The sequence below is a fragment of the Ranitomeya imitator genome, chromosome 1, assembly GCF_032444005.1.
Source record: "Ranitomeya imitator isolate aRanImi1 chromosome 1, aRanImi1.pri, whole genome shotgun sequence".
In the NCBI taxonomy this organism is placed as follows: domain Eukaryota; kingdom Metazoa; phylum Chordata; class Amphibia; order Anura; family Dendrobatidae; genus Ranitomeya; species Ranitomeya imitator.
The window spans coordinates 286996001-287011512 of NC_091282.1; the positions used below are offsets into that span (position 1 = coordinate 286996001).

General features: G+C 43.5%; 1 protein-coding gene across 2 annotated transcripts in view; it reads left to right on the top strand.

The window, feature by feature from the left end:
- Positions 1-15512, top strand: part of GOLGA3 (golgin A3) — a 74569-nt gene that overhangs the window by 23732 nt on the left and 35325 nt on the right. The window contains exons 3-7 of one of the 2 annotated variants that reach the window (XM_069756097.1): positions 4436-4693; positions 10218-10330; positions 11996-12678; positions 13409-13520; positions 14982-15288. In XM_069756097.1, coding sequence (XP_069612198.1) covers positions 4436-4693; positions 10218-10330; positions 11996-12678; positions 13409-13520; positions 14982-15288 — 1473 coding nt within the window. The remainder of the gene's footprint in view (positions 1-4435; positions 4694-10217; positions 10331-11995; positions 12679-13408; positions 13521-14981; positions 15289-15512) is intronic. The other variant, XM_069756098.1, reaches the window with a different exon arrangement.

A 15512-nucleotide genomic window follows, 5' to 3' on the forward strand; every position in this document is an offset into this window, starting at 1 on the left:
TATTGCCCAGCCATGTAGTATATTGCCCAGCTACGTAGTATATTGCCCAGCGACGTAGTATATTGCCCAGTGACGTAGTATATTGCCCAGTCACGTAGTATATTGCCCAGCCACGTAGTATATTGCCCAGCCACGTAGTATATTGCCCAGCCACGTAGTATATTGCCCAGCCACGTAGTATATTGCCCAGTGACGTAGTATATTGCCCAGTCACGTAGTATATTGCCCAGCCACGTAGTATATTGCCCAGCCACGTAGTATATTGCCCAGCCACGTAGTATATTGCCCAGTCACATAGGTATATAACACTGCCCACGCAGTATTTAGCAGTGTGTGCACCATATCCCTGTTAAAAAAAAAAAAAAAAAAAAAAAAAGTAATTAAAATAAAAAATAGTTATATACTCACCCCTGGAATCCAGCGAAGCTGTGTGATGCAGCCGCCATCTTCCGTTCCCAAGATACATTGCGAGACCGCTAAGTCTTCTGGGTAAGTTCGCAATGCATCTCTGGGAACGGAAGATGGCGGCCGGCGCGAGTGGCTCAGCGGACATTACATCTTTTTACTGATCAATAGTAAAAACTTGGGCACACAGGGTTAATAGCAGCGGTTACGGAGTGCGTTACCCGCGGCATAACGCGGTCTGTTTCCGCTGGCATTAACCCTGTGTGAACGGTTACTGGAGGGGAGTATGGAGCAGGCACTGACTGCGGGGAGTAGGGAGCGGGCGCCGGGGACACTGACTGCGGGAAGTATGGAGCGGAGTGTCGGGGACACTGACTGCGGGGAGCATGGAGCGGAGTGTCGGGGACACTGACTGCGGGGAGCATGGAGCGGAGTGTCGGGGACACTGACTGCGGGGAGCATGGAGCGGAGCGCCGGGGACACTGACTGCGGGGAGCATGGAGCGGGCGGAGGGGAATGTGACTGTAAGGGAGGGACTAATCGGACTGTGCCCATCGCTGATTGGTCGCGGCAGCCATGACAGGCAGCTGCCGAGACCAATCAGCGACGCGGGATTATATATATATATATATATATATATATATATATATATATATATATATATATATATATATATATATATATATATATATATATATATATAATATATACTGTATAAATGTTTTCTCGAAAATTTGAGCCCATGGATCCATTCTATGTCCATTTTGCAAACCGTGCTCGCTGTACGGATGCCATACTGTTTTGGGATCATTTCGGCGTATTACGCCTGTGAAATCACCGTATTTCCCTACGCTGAGTGTGGCTCCGGCCTTATTCTTTTTTTTTTATAAGTTCTGCAGCTTGTAGCAGAAAGCTTTCTAGCTTGCATGATTCTCATCATTTATCTAGCTCGTTGCCTAGGATGGTGGCCATTACTGCTGGCCTGGAGTGGTGGACTAACATGCACAGTTACAACATTACGTATAACCTTGTGAGCTGGCTGGAATCTCAGGAGTGCACATTCTGGTGCATGTGAAGTAGCTCCTGATCCCTGCTGATTCTCTAGTCCTATTTATTACTATAGATCAGCTCCTGGGCATGCACAGTATCCGAGGGGCTGGACTATAGTTCTGCTCACTGCCCCATACTAGCTCATCCAGAGCTGCTCCATGACCAACAGACAAAAAGCACTTCCATTTCCTGTGCTCACATTGACAATCAATAGTTGATTTGTGCAGAGAGAGCAATGTTCCGCTACACACTTCAGCATCCTCAGCAGGTTCAATGTGCCCCAACTAACCCACCCCACCCTGTCATCAACAGGAACAATATGTCCCTTTTCTACTCCCCCCTCTCCTGTGTCATTGGCAGGAACAGGGAAAATATACCATTCTTGCTACCTGTGCAGGGACCTAAGAGGTAAAGGAGTCCTTTTCCACCTCCAATTAAAGTGGAATTCTGCACTATGATGGGCTATTAGACTAAAAAGGGCCCATATACTGTTTATGAACAAAAGGCTCTATTCTGTATTTGTTTGCCTTTGAGCAGGAATGATGTGCTACCTCTCCACCCCTGTCATCAGCAGGACTGACGTGCCATTACTGCCCCCATCATCAGCAGGGACAGTGTGCTACCACCTACCTCCTTTATCATCAGCAGGACTGACGTGCCACTACTGCCCCCATCATCAGCAGGGACAGTGTGCTACCACCTACCTCCTTTATCATCAGCAGGATTGACGTGCTACTAGTGTCTTCATCATCAGCAGTTACAGTGTGCTACCACCTACCTCCTTTAACATCAGCAGGACTGACGTGCCACTACTGCCCCCATCATCAGCAGGAACAGAGGTCCACCTTCTCGAGCTACACAGGTTTTGTTTGTAGCTTTTTTACCTGGAGAAAAAGATGTCTGTGTTACAGCTGTAAATACAGAACTATGTGCAAAATTGTCATTCATTTTAAATGTATTAAAAATGAGGTTTGGGAGAACTCTCCCATCTGAGGCGTGTGTTGGTTCTTATACTGTATATTTCCACATTAGTGTTGGCACTAGGCAGGTGTGCGTTACTGCCAGGCTGAGCCACACAGCAGACGTCTTCACAATCAGAATGTGTACAATGTCTTTCTTCCTATATTAGGTCCAAGATCAAGACTTAGCACCTATCTATGCGTTAAGGCCCCTTCACATTAAAGGTACCGTCACACTAGACGATATCGCTAGCGATCCGTGACGTTGCAGCGTCCTCGCTAGCGATATCGTCCAGTGTGACAGGCAGCAGCGATCAGGCCCCTGCTGTGCTGTCGCTGGTCGGGGAAGAAAGTCCAGAACTTTGTTTCGTCGCTGGACTCCCTGCAGACATTGCTGAATCGGCGTGTGTGACACCGATTCAGCGATGTCTTCGCTGGTAACCAGGGTAAACATCGGGTTACTAAGCGCAGGCCGGAAAGCAGAGCGGTGACGTCACCGCTCTGCTTTCCGGCTGCCCGGCGCTCACAGCCAGACCAGAGAAGCAGAGTGCCGTGGACAGACAGCGGTAGGTAAGTATGTAGTGTTTGTTTTTTTTACTTTCACGCTGGTAACCAGGGTAAACATCGGGTTACTAAGCGCGGCCCTGCGCTTAGTTACCCGATGTTTACCCTGGTTACCGGGGACCTCGGGATCGTTGGTCGCTGGAGAGCTGTCTGTGTGACAGCTCTCCAGCGACCAAACAGCGACGCTGCAGCGATCCGGATCGTTGTCGGTATTGCTGCAGCGTCGCTTAGTGTGACGGTACCTTTAGCGACGCTGCAGCGATACCGACAACGATCCGGATCGCTGCAGCGTCGCTGTTTGGTCGCTGGAGAGCTGTCACACAGACCGCTCTCCAGCGACCAACGATGCCGGTAACCAGGGTAAACATCGGGTAACTAAGCGCAGGGCCGCGCTTAGTAACCCGATGTTTACCCTGGTTACCAGCGTGAAAGTAAAAAAAACAAACACTACATACTTACCTACCGCGGTCTATCCCCGGCGCTCAGCTTCTCTGCACTCCTCCTGTACTGGCTGTGAGCACAGCGGCCAGAAAGCAGAGCGGTGACGTCACCGCTCTGCTTTCCGGCTGACCGACGCTCACAGCCAGTACAGGAGGAGTGCAGAGAAGCACAGCGCCGGGGATAGACAGCGGTAGGTAAGTATGTACTGTTTTTTTTTTTTTTTTTACTTTCACGCTGGTATCCAGGGTAAACATCGGGTTACTAAGCGCGGCCCTGCGCTTAGTTACCCGATTTTTACCCTGGTTACCAGTGAAGACATCGCTGGATCGGTGTCACACACGCCGATCCAGCGATGTCCACGGGAGATCCAGCGACGAAATAAAGTTCTGGACTTTGTTCAGCGACCAACGATCTCCCAGCAGGGGCCTGATAGTTGGTCGCTGTCACACATAACGATTTCCTTAACGATATCGTTGCTACGTCACAAAAACCAACGATATCGTTAACGATATCGTTATGTGTGAAGGTACCTTTAGGTTCCAGGTGTCTCCTGAGACACCCACTGATTATGAGGCCATGTGCACACGTTCAGTATTTTTCGCATTTTTTCGCTATAAAAACGCGAAAAAAAACGCTTACATATGCCTCCTATTATTTACAGTGTATTCCGCATTTCTAGTGCAAATGTTGCATTTTTTTTTAGAAAGATTGCAGTAAAACCTTTTCTTAGCTAAAATATAAATGTTACTTTCCTACTGACTATACTTTAATATATCAAAAGTTTTTGATTTGCTGCAGTTCATGTGACTGTCCGTCAAGTAAAAAAGTCATATTTCTACTTCATACTGTCCCAAGCTGCATGTGCTTCCCCGTGTGAACAGGTCAGACATATTTTAGAAGAAAAAAACATTAGTCAAGCCACCACTCTTGGATCTTTGGGCATGGACTTGTGTTGTTCATTCTGTTATTTTATATTAAGACATTTAATCTAACTGTATCATTTCTTTCTATGACAGGTATGCATTCAGAAAATCTGCCAAAACTAGGGGGCAGTATGGAGCCGCGATCTGTAGCCTTGTGTCAGAATGGGCCTCAACCACATTGCTCCGAGCATCCTCCGTCCTCGGCCATCGGCTCCTGCAGTACAGCAGCACACCCAGGTGTGGCTGGTTTCAATGACCTCATATCGGAGACTAGTACTGAGGGCCTAGTTCTTAGAAAAGAAGCTTTGCAGTCGCTGAAGCTAAGCCTTCATATGCAGGAAACTGACCTGTGTAAGCACATTTTCTAGAGAGCATTCCATTTATTGCCTTGCACCGTTCAACTTTCTTACAAATTCTGCATGTGGTGATGTTATACTAAAATGAAGTTCCAAAAACTTACACGAATTATTGACCTGTTATTTTAATCTAGCAAGTAATTAACTACTTGGACATATAGAAAGTAGCATATTCGCATTAAGTTTAACACTAGAAACCACTGACCAGTGTCATTCATCCATGAGACTGTATGAAGAAATTGATGATTAGTCGTTACCATTACTTGTTTCCATGAAGCGTGTCGCCACAAACTCTGGCACGACCGGCTACTGTTCAGTGTCACAGTGGGAACTATGCCATTGGCAGCTTTCAGTTTTTTAATCTATTTACTAGCAAATAACGGGGATGAAACAAAAGCAAACACGTGAGACGCACTCCTTAAAGGGGTTGTCCCACAAGCAAAAGTTCATATTATTCACTAGATCTTGGATTAAAAATAATTTCCACAATTGGATGTGTTTAAATAAAATGTTCTTGTGCTGAGATAATCTTATAAATGTGCCCCTGCTGTGTACTGTGTAATGGCCCCGTACAGGAACATGGTCTGATCATACCACAACTACTGGGGAGGTAAGGAAGGAGTAAGGAGTATACAGACATTACAACATCCGTCAATATGGCTGTATTAGGATTGTTTTTTGCGGGCCGAGTTGTACTTTTAAACCACACCATTGATTTTACCATATCCTATATTGGAAAACGGGGAAAATATTGCAAGTGCGTTGAAACTGCAAAACTAGTGAAACTCCACAATTGATTGTTGGGTTTATTTTTTACCATGTTCACCTAAAATGCTAAAACTGACCTGCCATTATGATTTTCCAGGTCATTATGAGTTTGTAGATACCAAATATGTATAGGTTCTTTTTTTATTTAGGTGGTGAAAAAAAAATTGTTTATCATTTTTTTTTTTTTTAAATGGTGCCATTTTCAGAGAACCGTAGTGTCTCCATTTTTCAGGACCTGGAGATGAGTGAGGGCTTATTTTTAGCGAGTTTTGGAGTTTGGGAGGAAACCGGAGTACCCGGAGGAAACCCATGCAAACGCAGGGAGAATATACAAACTCCTTGCCGATGTTGTCCTTGGTGGGATTTCAACCCAGGCCCCCAGAGCTGCAAAGCAATGGTGCGAATGGGATGGGCGCTCATAGCATATTGGCTATGACAACCACCGTGTTCCGCTGCAGACTATGGGTTGTCAGGTCAACCCATCGGCTCCCTGCAATCATGTAACAGGGGTGCCGATGGGTGTGGTTTATGAAGTGTTTCCGGCGTGTGCATGTTAAATGCCGCTGTTAGAGATTGACAGCGGCATTTAACATGTTAATAGCCGTGGGTGGATTGCGATTCCACCCGCAGCCATTAAGGGCACATGTCATCTGATCAAAACAGCTGTGATATGCCGGAAAAGATGCAGGCATCGGAGCCTGCACCAAAGGAGGAGATGCAATGGCTCATGTCGTGAAGGGGTTAAAAACAGGCAGGGAAATGTTTTGCCTCACAAAAACAATCAGCTGTCATCTTGTGCTGTCCCATCTGTATACTCCTTCCTCCCCTGCCCAAGATATGTGGTATGATCAGACCGTGTTCTTGCACGGTCAGATTAGCCATTACAGAGTGCACAGCAGGGACACAGTTATAAGATTATCTCAGCACAGGAGCATTTTATTTAATCACATCCAATTGTAGAACTTATTATTATTATTACAAGATCTAGTGAATAAAATGAACTTTTGTTTGTGGGAAAAACCCCTTTAGGCTGTGTGCACACGTTCCGGATTTTTCAAGTTTTTTCTCCGTTTTTTCGCTATAAAAACGTGGAAAAAAAAAAACCGCAAAAAAACCCCGCATCCATTAAGCATCCTATTAATAGAATGCAATCCGCAATTTTTGTGCATATGTTGCATTTTTTTCCGCAAAAAAAAGGCATCGCGAAAAAAAATGCAGCATGTTCATTAATTTTGCGGATTTCCCGCTATTTAATGCATTGTGAAGCTCCGGAAATAAACGCAAAAAATCCGCACAAAAAAAAACCGCTCAAAAAACGCATGCGGATTTCCTGCGGAAAAAGTCTGGTTTTGTTCAGGAAATTTCTGCAAATAATCCTGACGTGTGCACTTATGTTGCAGAATTGCCGCGGAAATTTCCACAGCCATTCCGCAACTCCTGCCGTGGGTATATCACATGCGGAATTGGCATGCATATTCCCGCTAAACACTAGCATTTTGCAAGCGTAATTAGCTTGCAGAATGCTAGCGTTTTCCAAAGGATCTGTAGCATCGCTTGGAAAACTGATTGACAGGTTGGTGACACTTGTCAAACATGGTCACACTTATCAAACACTAACTTTTTACTATTGATGCTGCCTATGCAGCATCAATAGTAATAAGATAGAATGTTAAAAATAATTTAAAAAATAATAAATCGTGATATTCTCAACTTCCGGCGTTCCCTGACAGCCTTTCTCGCTCCTCACGATGCTCCGGTCCCAGTAATGCTTTGCGGCATGACCCCAGATGACGTACGGTCTCGCGATACCGCACGTCGTCACAGGTCATTTTCACAAAGCATCACTGGGAGCGGGAGCGTCGCGAGGAGCGGGAAAGGCTGTCAGGGAACGCCGGAAGGTGAGAATATCACTATTTATTATTTTAATTCTTTTTTTAACAATTATATGGTACCCAGGGCTTTGAGGAGAGTCTCCTTTCCTCCACCCTGGGTACCAACCGCACATGATCCGCTTACTTCCCGCATGGTGGGCATAGCCACATGCGGGACGTAAGCGGATCAATGCATTCCTATGTGTACGGAATCGCCGTGATTCCGCACTTTAATGAACATGCTGCGTTTTTTTCCGGAACGCGATTCCGCCGCGGAAAAAGCAGCATGTGCCAAAAAAATGCGGATTACATTCTAATAGGATGCTTAATGTATGCGTTTTTTTGTGTGGTTTTATCGCATTTTTATAGCGAAAAAAACACAAATTCCTAAACGTGTGCACATAGCCTTAATGTTTTCTCTTTTAGTATATTGCATTAGATTGTGCTGACATAACAGAAAATGCTGCTTTATAGTGTTTTGCATAGCTTTGCACAAGTTGCAATTTACTTAAGACCCTTTTATATAGGCTTATGCCAAATGTAGAAGGATCAAATGATTGGGTCACCATACAGTTTACTTACTGTCAGCAGCCTATTATGACATGGGAGATATACAGCCGAGCCACTATCAATAATGCTTAGACCCAAATGAACGGTCCAATCAGCCAACGAACAAGCATTTTGTTTGTTTGGTAGCCAATAACTGCTATGTTTGTACAGGCCGAAATGAGTATTCTTAAAATCGGTTATTTGGTCTATTATTTGCCCATGTAGCAGGGCTTTAGAATTTGGTCAAATTTTGTTAATGGATTCATAACATATCCTTCATGGATCCTGTAAAAACTGAACTTGGTAAATAGAGCCTTCTACTTTTGTGAATATAAAGTTTAAGGAGATATCATATTCAGATAAGTAAACTGCACTATTTTATCAAGTCATGTATAGAAAGGTGTTCCATAATGTATACAAAGCACTTGATTCACCAACTTTACAAAAGAGAGGATGCTAGTAACAGAGCAGAAAAGCTAGTATGAATATTGAAACTATCTAAAAACATATATTTTGCTGAATCCAAACATATGAATCCCCTCACCTGAGCTCCACAGCCCTGTCCAATTATTGGATTGACTTTAGTTATAAATGAAGTACCGTAATATTAATAATTATACATTTAGTTCCTTATTATTTAATCTGGTACTAAAGGTAAATTGACATTTTATGTTTACATAGAGAAAATAGTTTCGCAAATTCATGTTCAACATAGCTGACAAATGAATGTATCCAAAAAATGAAATGTGTTTAAGGGAATCTGTCATGTCCAAAACTGCTATATTCCGGCAGATATAGGGTTAATCTGCAGGTAAATGACATTAAAATCCTGCCTGGCTGCCTTGCTGGATGAGCAGCTATGGGAAGAAAATGAAATGGTATTTTCCCTTTAGCCGCTCGCTTTCAGTCGTACAGGACTGTGCAAAGAATGGTTATAGTCTCCATTCCCTACATTGAGCGCAACTGTAATCACTCCCCTGGAGTTTGATTGTCAGCCTGCCCTGCACTCGCACATGCTGCACAGCAGACAAAGTGCTGGGGAGAGACTAAAGTAGAACTTTCTGGGTAGTAAGCGGTGACTGTAACCGCGCTCTGCAGCATCCCTGTGACTGAAAGCAAGCTGCTGCATTGAGGATATAAGTTAATTTTCTCCCTGTAGCGACACTTCCAGTAAGGTAACCAGGCAGTAGTTTAACGCTGTTTACCAGCAGAACCCTAGATCTGCACATAAATTGTGTTTTTGGACATATCTGGTTCCGTTCAGTAATATATAATAGCAAGATGCATATAAATATCTGTGGAGACTCATTATTTGCCTGCATTTTTTCGCTCATCTTGCATGCCAAGCTTGTTTCATTGCCCATTTATAGGGGAAAAGACTATAAAAAAGAGAAGCAATGAATGAAGTGTAACTCCCCCACCCTACCCAAACCAAGTAAAAATTTCTAATATCTTCAATCCCCCTCCAAACCTATGCATATACTTCTGAGCGCTGACTTTTACAACCTGCCTGTGATCAGATGTACCACCACGTGACTTCTAGAGTTAGTGGCCTCAGCAGACTCATGCTATACTCACTGACACAACAAAGCAGTGATAGGATCACATGCTGGCCACTTGTAATGACCCACACTAGATCACAAGCAGATGTAACGTTGGGTTTTTGTTATTTTTGTTTATTATTATTAAAGGGAATCTGTCACCCCCAAAATTGAGGGTGAGGTAAGCCCACCGGCATCAGGGGCATTCTGTAATGCTGTAGATAAGCCCCCGATGTATCCTAAAAGATGAGAAAAAAAGGTTATATTATACTCACCCAGGGGCGTTCCCGCTGCTGGTCCGGTCCGATGGGCGTCGCTGTCCGGTCCGATGGGCCTCCCATCTTCATCTGATGACGTCCTCTTCTTGTCTTCAGGCTCCGGTTCCGGCGTACTTTGTCTGCCCTGTTGATGGCAGAGCAAAGTACTGCAGTGCGCAGGCAGCGGGAAAGGTCAGAGAGGCCCAGCGCCTGCGCACTGTAGTACTTTGCTCTGACCTCAACAGGGCAGATAAAGTACACCTGCACCGAAGCCGCAGCGTGAAGACAAGAAGAGGATGTCATCATATGAAGATAGGAGGCGCCGGACCAGAAGCGGGAACGCCCCTGGGTGAGTATAATATAACCTCTTTTAGGATACATCAGGGGCTTATCTACAGCATTCCAGAATGCTGTAGATAAGCCCCTGATGCCGGTGGCCTTACCTCACCCTCGATTTTGGGGGTGACAGATTCCCTCTAACTAGGTGTTCTCACATTCTTTTTCTAATTTTCCAATGCATGTCTTCTCTTTAGCCTCCAGTGAGGCTCCTCTTCCGCTTGAGCGAGAGGAGCAAATACGTTTGCAAGCCAGGCGTCGCTTAGAGGAACAGTTAAAACAGTACAGAGTCAAGCGCCAACAGGAACGGGTGAGCACAAAGTCAACAGCTGAAACTATTAATGAACGTATGAAATACAATTTGAATATTAATTTGCCAGGACTATTACCAAATTTACAAAGGCTGCAGAGCTATTTAGATAAAAACTATATTTTTATCCTTTACATTTTTTGTGCTTGCAGTTTTGAATACAGTAGGAATTATGTCTATATAAACAAATGACCCTGCAAATATTTTAGGAATTGTTAACGAAATAATATTAAAAGGTAAAAATGACATTAACCAATAAAATTGAAAAACATGTCGTTTAGTCATTGAAGTTTAGGTTTGCAGGGTTCATAGCTGCATGTTGCAAATGCTCCTCCTTGAGCGACAGTAATGGTTGAGCAGCATTTTTTTGAAGACCTAATGTGTTACTGTGGCACATTCAGGAATGACAGTGGTTGTTATCGCTATATTTACATGTAGAGATAACATGGCCTTTGAAGCAGAGGACTGAACAGTTCACGGGGAAAGTGAGCAGTGATAAGGAGAACTAGTCTGATAAAGCAGCCAACCTTTTGATTTTGCAGGACAGATACCAGCAGTTTTGGATCTGGCACTGATGGGGGAGGGGGGGGAGATGTGAGCACTGTCTAACCACTCTACGGAAATGGAGGTGAGGTGATGGAGATCTTGGCACCAAGATCTCAGGAGATGAGATCTCAGCGCTGATCTGTCAAGATATAAAATTAAGTAATCCTATTGGTAAATGCTGTAAAGAGAGAAAAAATAGAAATGTCTGATTGGCAATTTTGGGATGCTGCATCACTGCAAAATAAAAAAAGTATCTAGCCCAAAATTGTATAAATATAAACGGCTCTACGTGCAAAAATAACAAGCCCTCACACAGCTATATTGATGGAAAAACAAAAATGTTATAGTTCTCTGAAGTTATATTTAAAAAAAAAAAAAAATTAAAGGGGTTGTGCCATGAACAAAAGTATATTTTAATCAACTGATCTTGGAATCAACAGATTTTGTATACTTAAATCCAGCAGTGCCAACTTTAGCCCCTTAAAGTATTGTTCCATCAACCATCTTGCCATTCCCCCTCTTCCCCCCAGTGTATGAGTATCCAGATCTGCTCCTCTGTGCTGGACTTCTAAGAAATGCCATCATCTGGACATCTACTCCTCAAAGCTAATACTCCAAGCTGACAGCTGGAAAGCACACATCATGAGTCCGGGAGTCACACGTGGCTCGTGAGCCACAGTTGGAGACCCCTACTCTGTATGGTAAAAACAAATGGTGTCATTCAGAACAACTTGTCCTGCAAAAAAAAAGTCTTCATATCTCTCCTCTAGGTTTATGGGAAAAATAAAAAAAAAAGTGAGGACTCCTTGAAAAAGGGGGGAAAAAATGAAACCGCAAAAAGTAAATTGTTTATGGGGATTAAGGTAGATTATTCACCAACTGTAAAATGTAACATTTATATGAGATGTTCAGCCGAACAAACGTTCATGGGAATTCTAGGTTTGCAGGTCATCCCCACATGCTAAGTGTTGTGATGTCGTAAATGTTCAAAAACTGTATTAGGATGAATGATTATAGTAATGATCACGTGTCCCCATACAGGTTGGACATTCAGATGATTGCCGCATGGAAAAAAGTGCATCCAATAATCGTCTTTAATCTATTTATATTTTCTTGTAGTCTAGCCAATCAACTCCTAAAAATCGGCCATCGAGCACGTTGGATCCTGAACTTATGTTTAATCCGGATAATCTTCCTCGGGCTAACACTGTGGCAATGACTAAGGAGTATTCCTTCTTACGCACAAGTGTCCCACGAGGACCTAAACTGGGCAGTCTTGGACTTCCTTCGTCTTCCAAAGAGAAAAGGTCATCTAAATCCTCAAAGTCTTCCAGTAAGATCCGTTCACTGGCAGATTACCGCAAAGAATCGTCAGAAACAAACAGTGCCAGTGTAGGGTATTCAGATTCTTCTCCTGGATCTCTACAGCCCAACAGAGGGAGTAATACATCTGTAGTATCGGAGATCAATGTTGAAGGAGGACATCGACCTGAGAGTATCGGTTATTTTGCTGACAACAGTTCTGAGTTTGATGGAAGTGATTTGAACATAAGGCAAGATGGAAATGAAAGTGATAGCTCTACTTATAGCAGTGTGTCTGCTGGACAAGGTGTTTATCTGAGTGCTGTGTCTCCGAGGCGGGAAGAAGAATACATTGTTAACGGTCAGAGCATACCTGCAGAAGATGTCGGACAGTTCCCATCACTCAGAGATGTTCTACAAGCAGCTGCTGCAGAACAACATGCTCAGGTCGCAGAAGGGAATGGGGAACCTAGAAGTCGGAGAGACAGTATATCGAGCAGGTAAGTGTTTGACTTCCCAATCATGCTAAAGGGTTTTGAAAACCAATAATAACTACCAGATAACATCACTTTTCTCTCTCTGCTATTCAAAATCTAATATCAGAACCTTTATGTAAATTAAGTTTTTCTTTGAGAGTAGCAGAAGAGTAAGTGGTTGACAAGTGACTGTGAGTATGCTAATTGTGTGACAGAGCGGAATCCTAACTGTGTGCATGTTTCATCATGTTAGACCTGCTTGCTAATTTTGAACTTAGGCCAGTTTGCCACTTTAGAGCAGTGTTTAGTTTATTTTTGTTTTATTATTATTATTAATATTGCTATTATGAACCTGTATCTGTTACATGACCTATCGGTGGATTCACACTTGACAAACCACTGAATCGGAACCTGGCTGCACGACTGCAGCCAGGTATGTTTTTTTTTATTTCTGAAAACCTCCAACATTTCTGATAAGCTGGCTAGAGACTATAGCAAGACACAATATTAGTCTGGTGCCATCCCTGGATAGCTTTTTATAGAGGGAATGTGGTGTTTGTATAGTGAGAGACCTGCATTCAGACTCCACCTGGAGATTACATTGGACTAATCTCCCTATAGTGTACAGCTGACTATGAGAAAAACATGCCTGCAGCCAGGCTCTAATTCATGCGGCCTATGGTCTGGATAGCATCAATTGACTGACAGACTCATTTTAACAATGATTTGTTGTCTGTTTATATTTTACGTGCAGTATTTCTATGGAGAGCTCCATTGCTGGCACCCATGATGAACTACTTCAGGTCCTCAAGGAAAAGATGAGATTGGAGGGACAGCTGGAGACTCTATCAGCAGATGCCAGCCAGGTGAAAAGTGTTTTTTAATTTTATTCTCTTTAAACACTGTTGTCACTACAAATGAAAATTCTGTAAAAATGAAAGCATATCTGTCATTTCTCGTCATAGAAGTATATATGTGCCTCCGAGATGGGAAGGCTATGCTGCTCTTACATAGCGCGGCATATTCACATGCTTCATTTTTCTTCTAGTATAAATTGGTCTTTAATATGTGTGAAATTTATACTAAAATCTAATTATTCAAATTGTCTCTTGAGAGAGGAAGACAACTAGAACTCTAGTTCCACTTATTGGAAGGTAGCAATCCTACAAGTCTATGTCGACCCTTTGACATTGACTTGTAGGACTGCTACCTTCCAATAGGTGGCACTAGAGTTCTAGTTCTCTTTCTCACTGAAGAAACAATTTGCATAATTAGCATATTTCCCAGAGGAGCATTGCGGCTTTTAGGCTATGTGCACACGTTGCGGTTTTTACCGCAGAACCGCGGCAATTTTGCCGCTGCGGGTCCGCAGCAGTTTCCATAGCGTTTACAGTAACATGTAAACCCTATGGAAACCGCAAACGCTGTGCACATGCTGCGGGAAAAACCGAGCGGGAACGCAGCGCTTTACAACCCGCAGCATGTCACTTCTTTGTGCAGAATCGCAGCGATCCTGCACCCATAGAAATGCATTGATCCGCTTACTTCCCGCATGGGGCTGTGCCCACCATGCGGGAAGTAAGCGGATAATGTGCGGGTGGTACCCGGGGTGGAGGAGAGGAGACTCTCCTCCAGACCCCGGGAACCATATTTGAGTAAAAAAAAAAAAAAATTAAAATAAAAAATCATGATATACTCACCTCTGAAGTCTCAGCGCTGCACGCGGCCGTCCGGTCTCAGGTTTGCTATGCGACCAGGACCTGCGGTGACGTCGCGGTCACATGACCGTGACGTCACGAAGGTCCTTCTCGCACAGCATCTTTGGAACTGGACCGCCGCGTGCAGCGCCGAGGAGATCAGGACGTCAGAGGGTGAGTATATCATGATTTTATTATTTTTAACATTACTATTGATGCTGCATATTGCTGCATATGCAGCATCAATAGTAGGAGTAAATCCCACAGCGGAACCCGCAGGACAAGCCTCGATAAATCGGCAGGGATAACCGCAGCGGGTTTGCCCTGCAGATTTATCAAATCCGCTGCGGGAGAACGCGCAGGGACAGGACGCTATGTGTGAACATAGCCTAAGTCTCCTCATCTCGGCATGCTTAGCATGTCAATCTCCGCAAGGAAAAACGATACTTCTTGGATACTAAACGCTATAAATATGTAACCATTTTTATGCTCTTCTGTAAAAAAGATAATTGAATGAGTTGTTTATACAAATCTGTAATTAAAGAACAGAAATCGGTTTTCTGTCTGTGACAAAATGAAATGGAACAATATTACTAATTGAACTGTATGATTTGTGCATCTGTAATACAGGCACTTAAGGAAAAGATTGAACTTCAGGCCCAGCTAGCAGCTGTAAGCACCAGACTTCAAGCAGAAGTTGAGCACAGCCTGGCCAGTCAGCAGAAGCAGGAGAATCTAAGTTCAGAAGTTGTGACCCTGAAGAAGTCATGTACCGATCTAGAGAGAGCAATGGCCGATCTTCAGAACAGCTTAGAAGCTAAAAGCAGCAGCCTGGTTTCATTAGGCAATGATTTGCAGCTTGCAGAAGAACAATATCAACGTCTGATGAGCAAAGTTGAAGAGTTACAAAGAACAATAATCCAGAAAGACAACACTGGTGAGATTAAAATGTGGTACCTATATATAATTTGTATAAAGAACACTGTTGAAATAATATTTTAGTTTTCCTATATTATGGTTAAGCCTGACCTGTTGGTTCTAAAAACAGGATTTTTGGTTGCTTACCGTAAAATCTGTTTCTTGAAGCCTCCATTGGGGGACACAGCAACCATGGGTGTATGCTGCTGCCACTAGGAGGCTGACACTATGCAAATAAAAAAG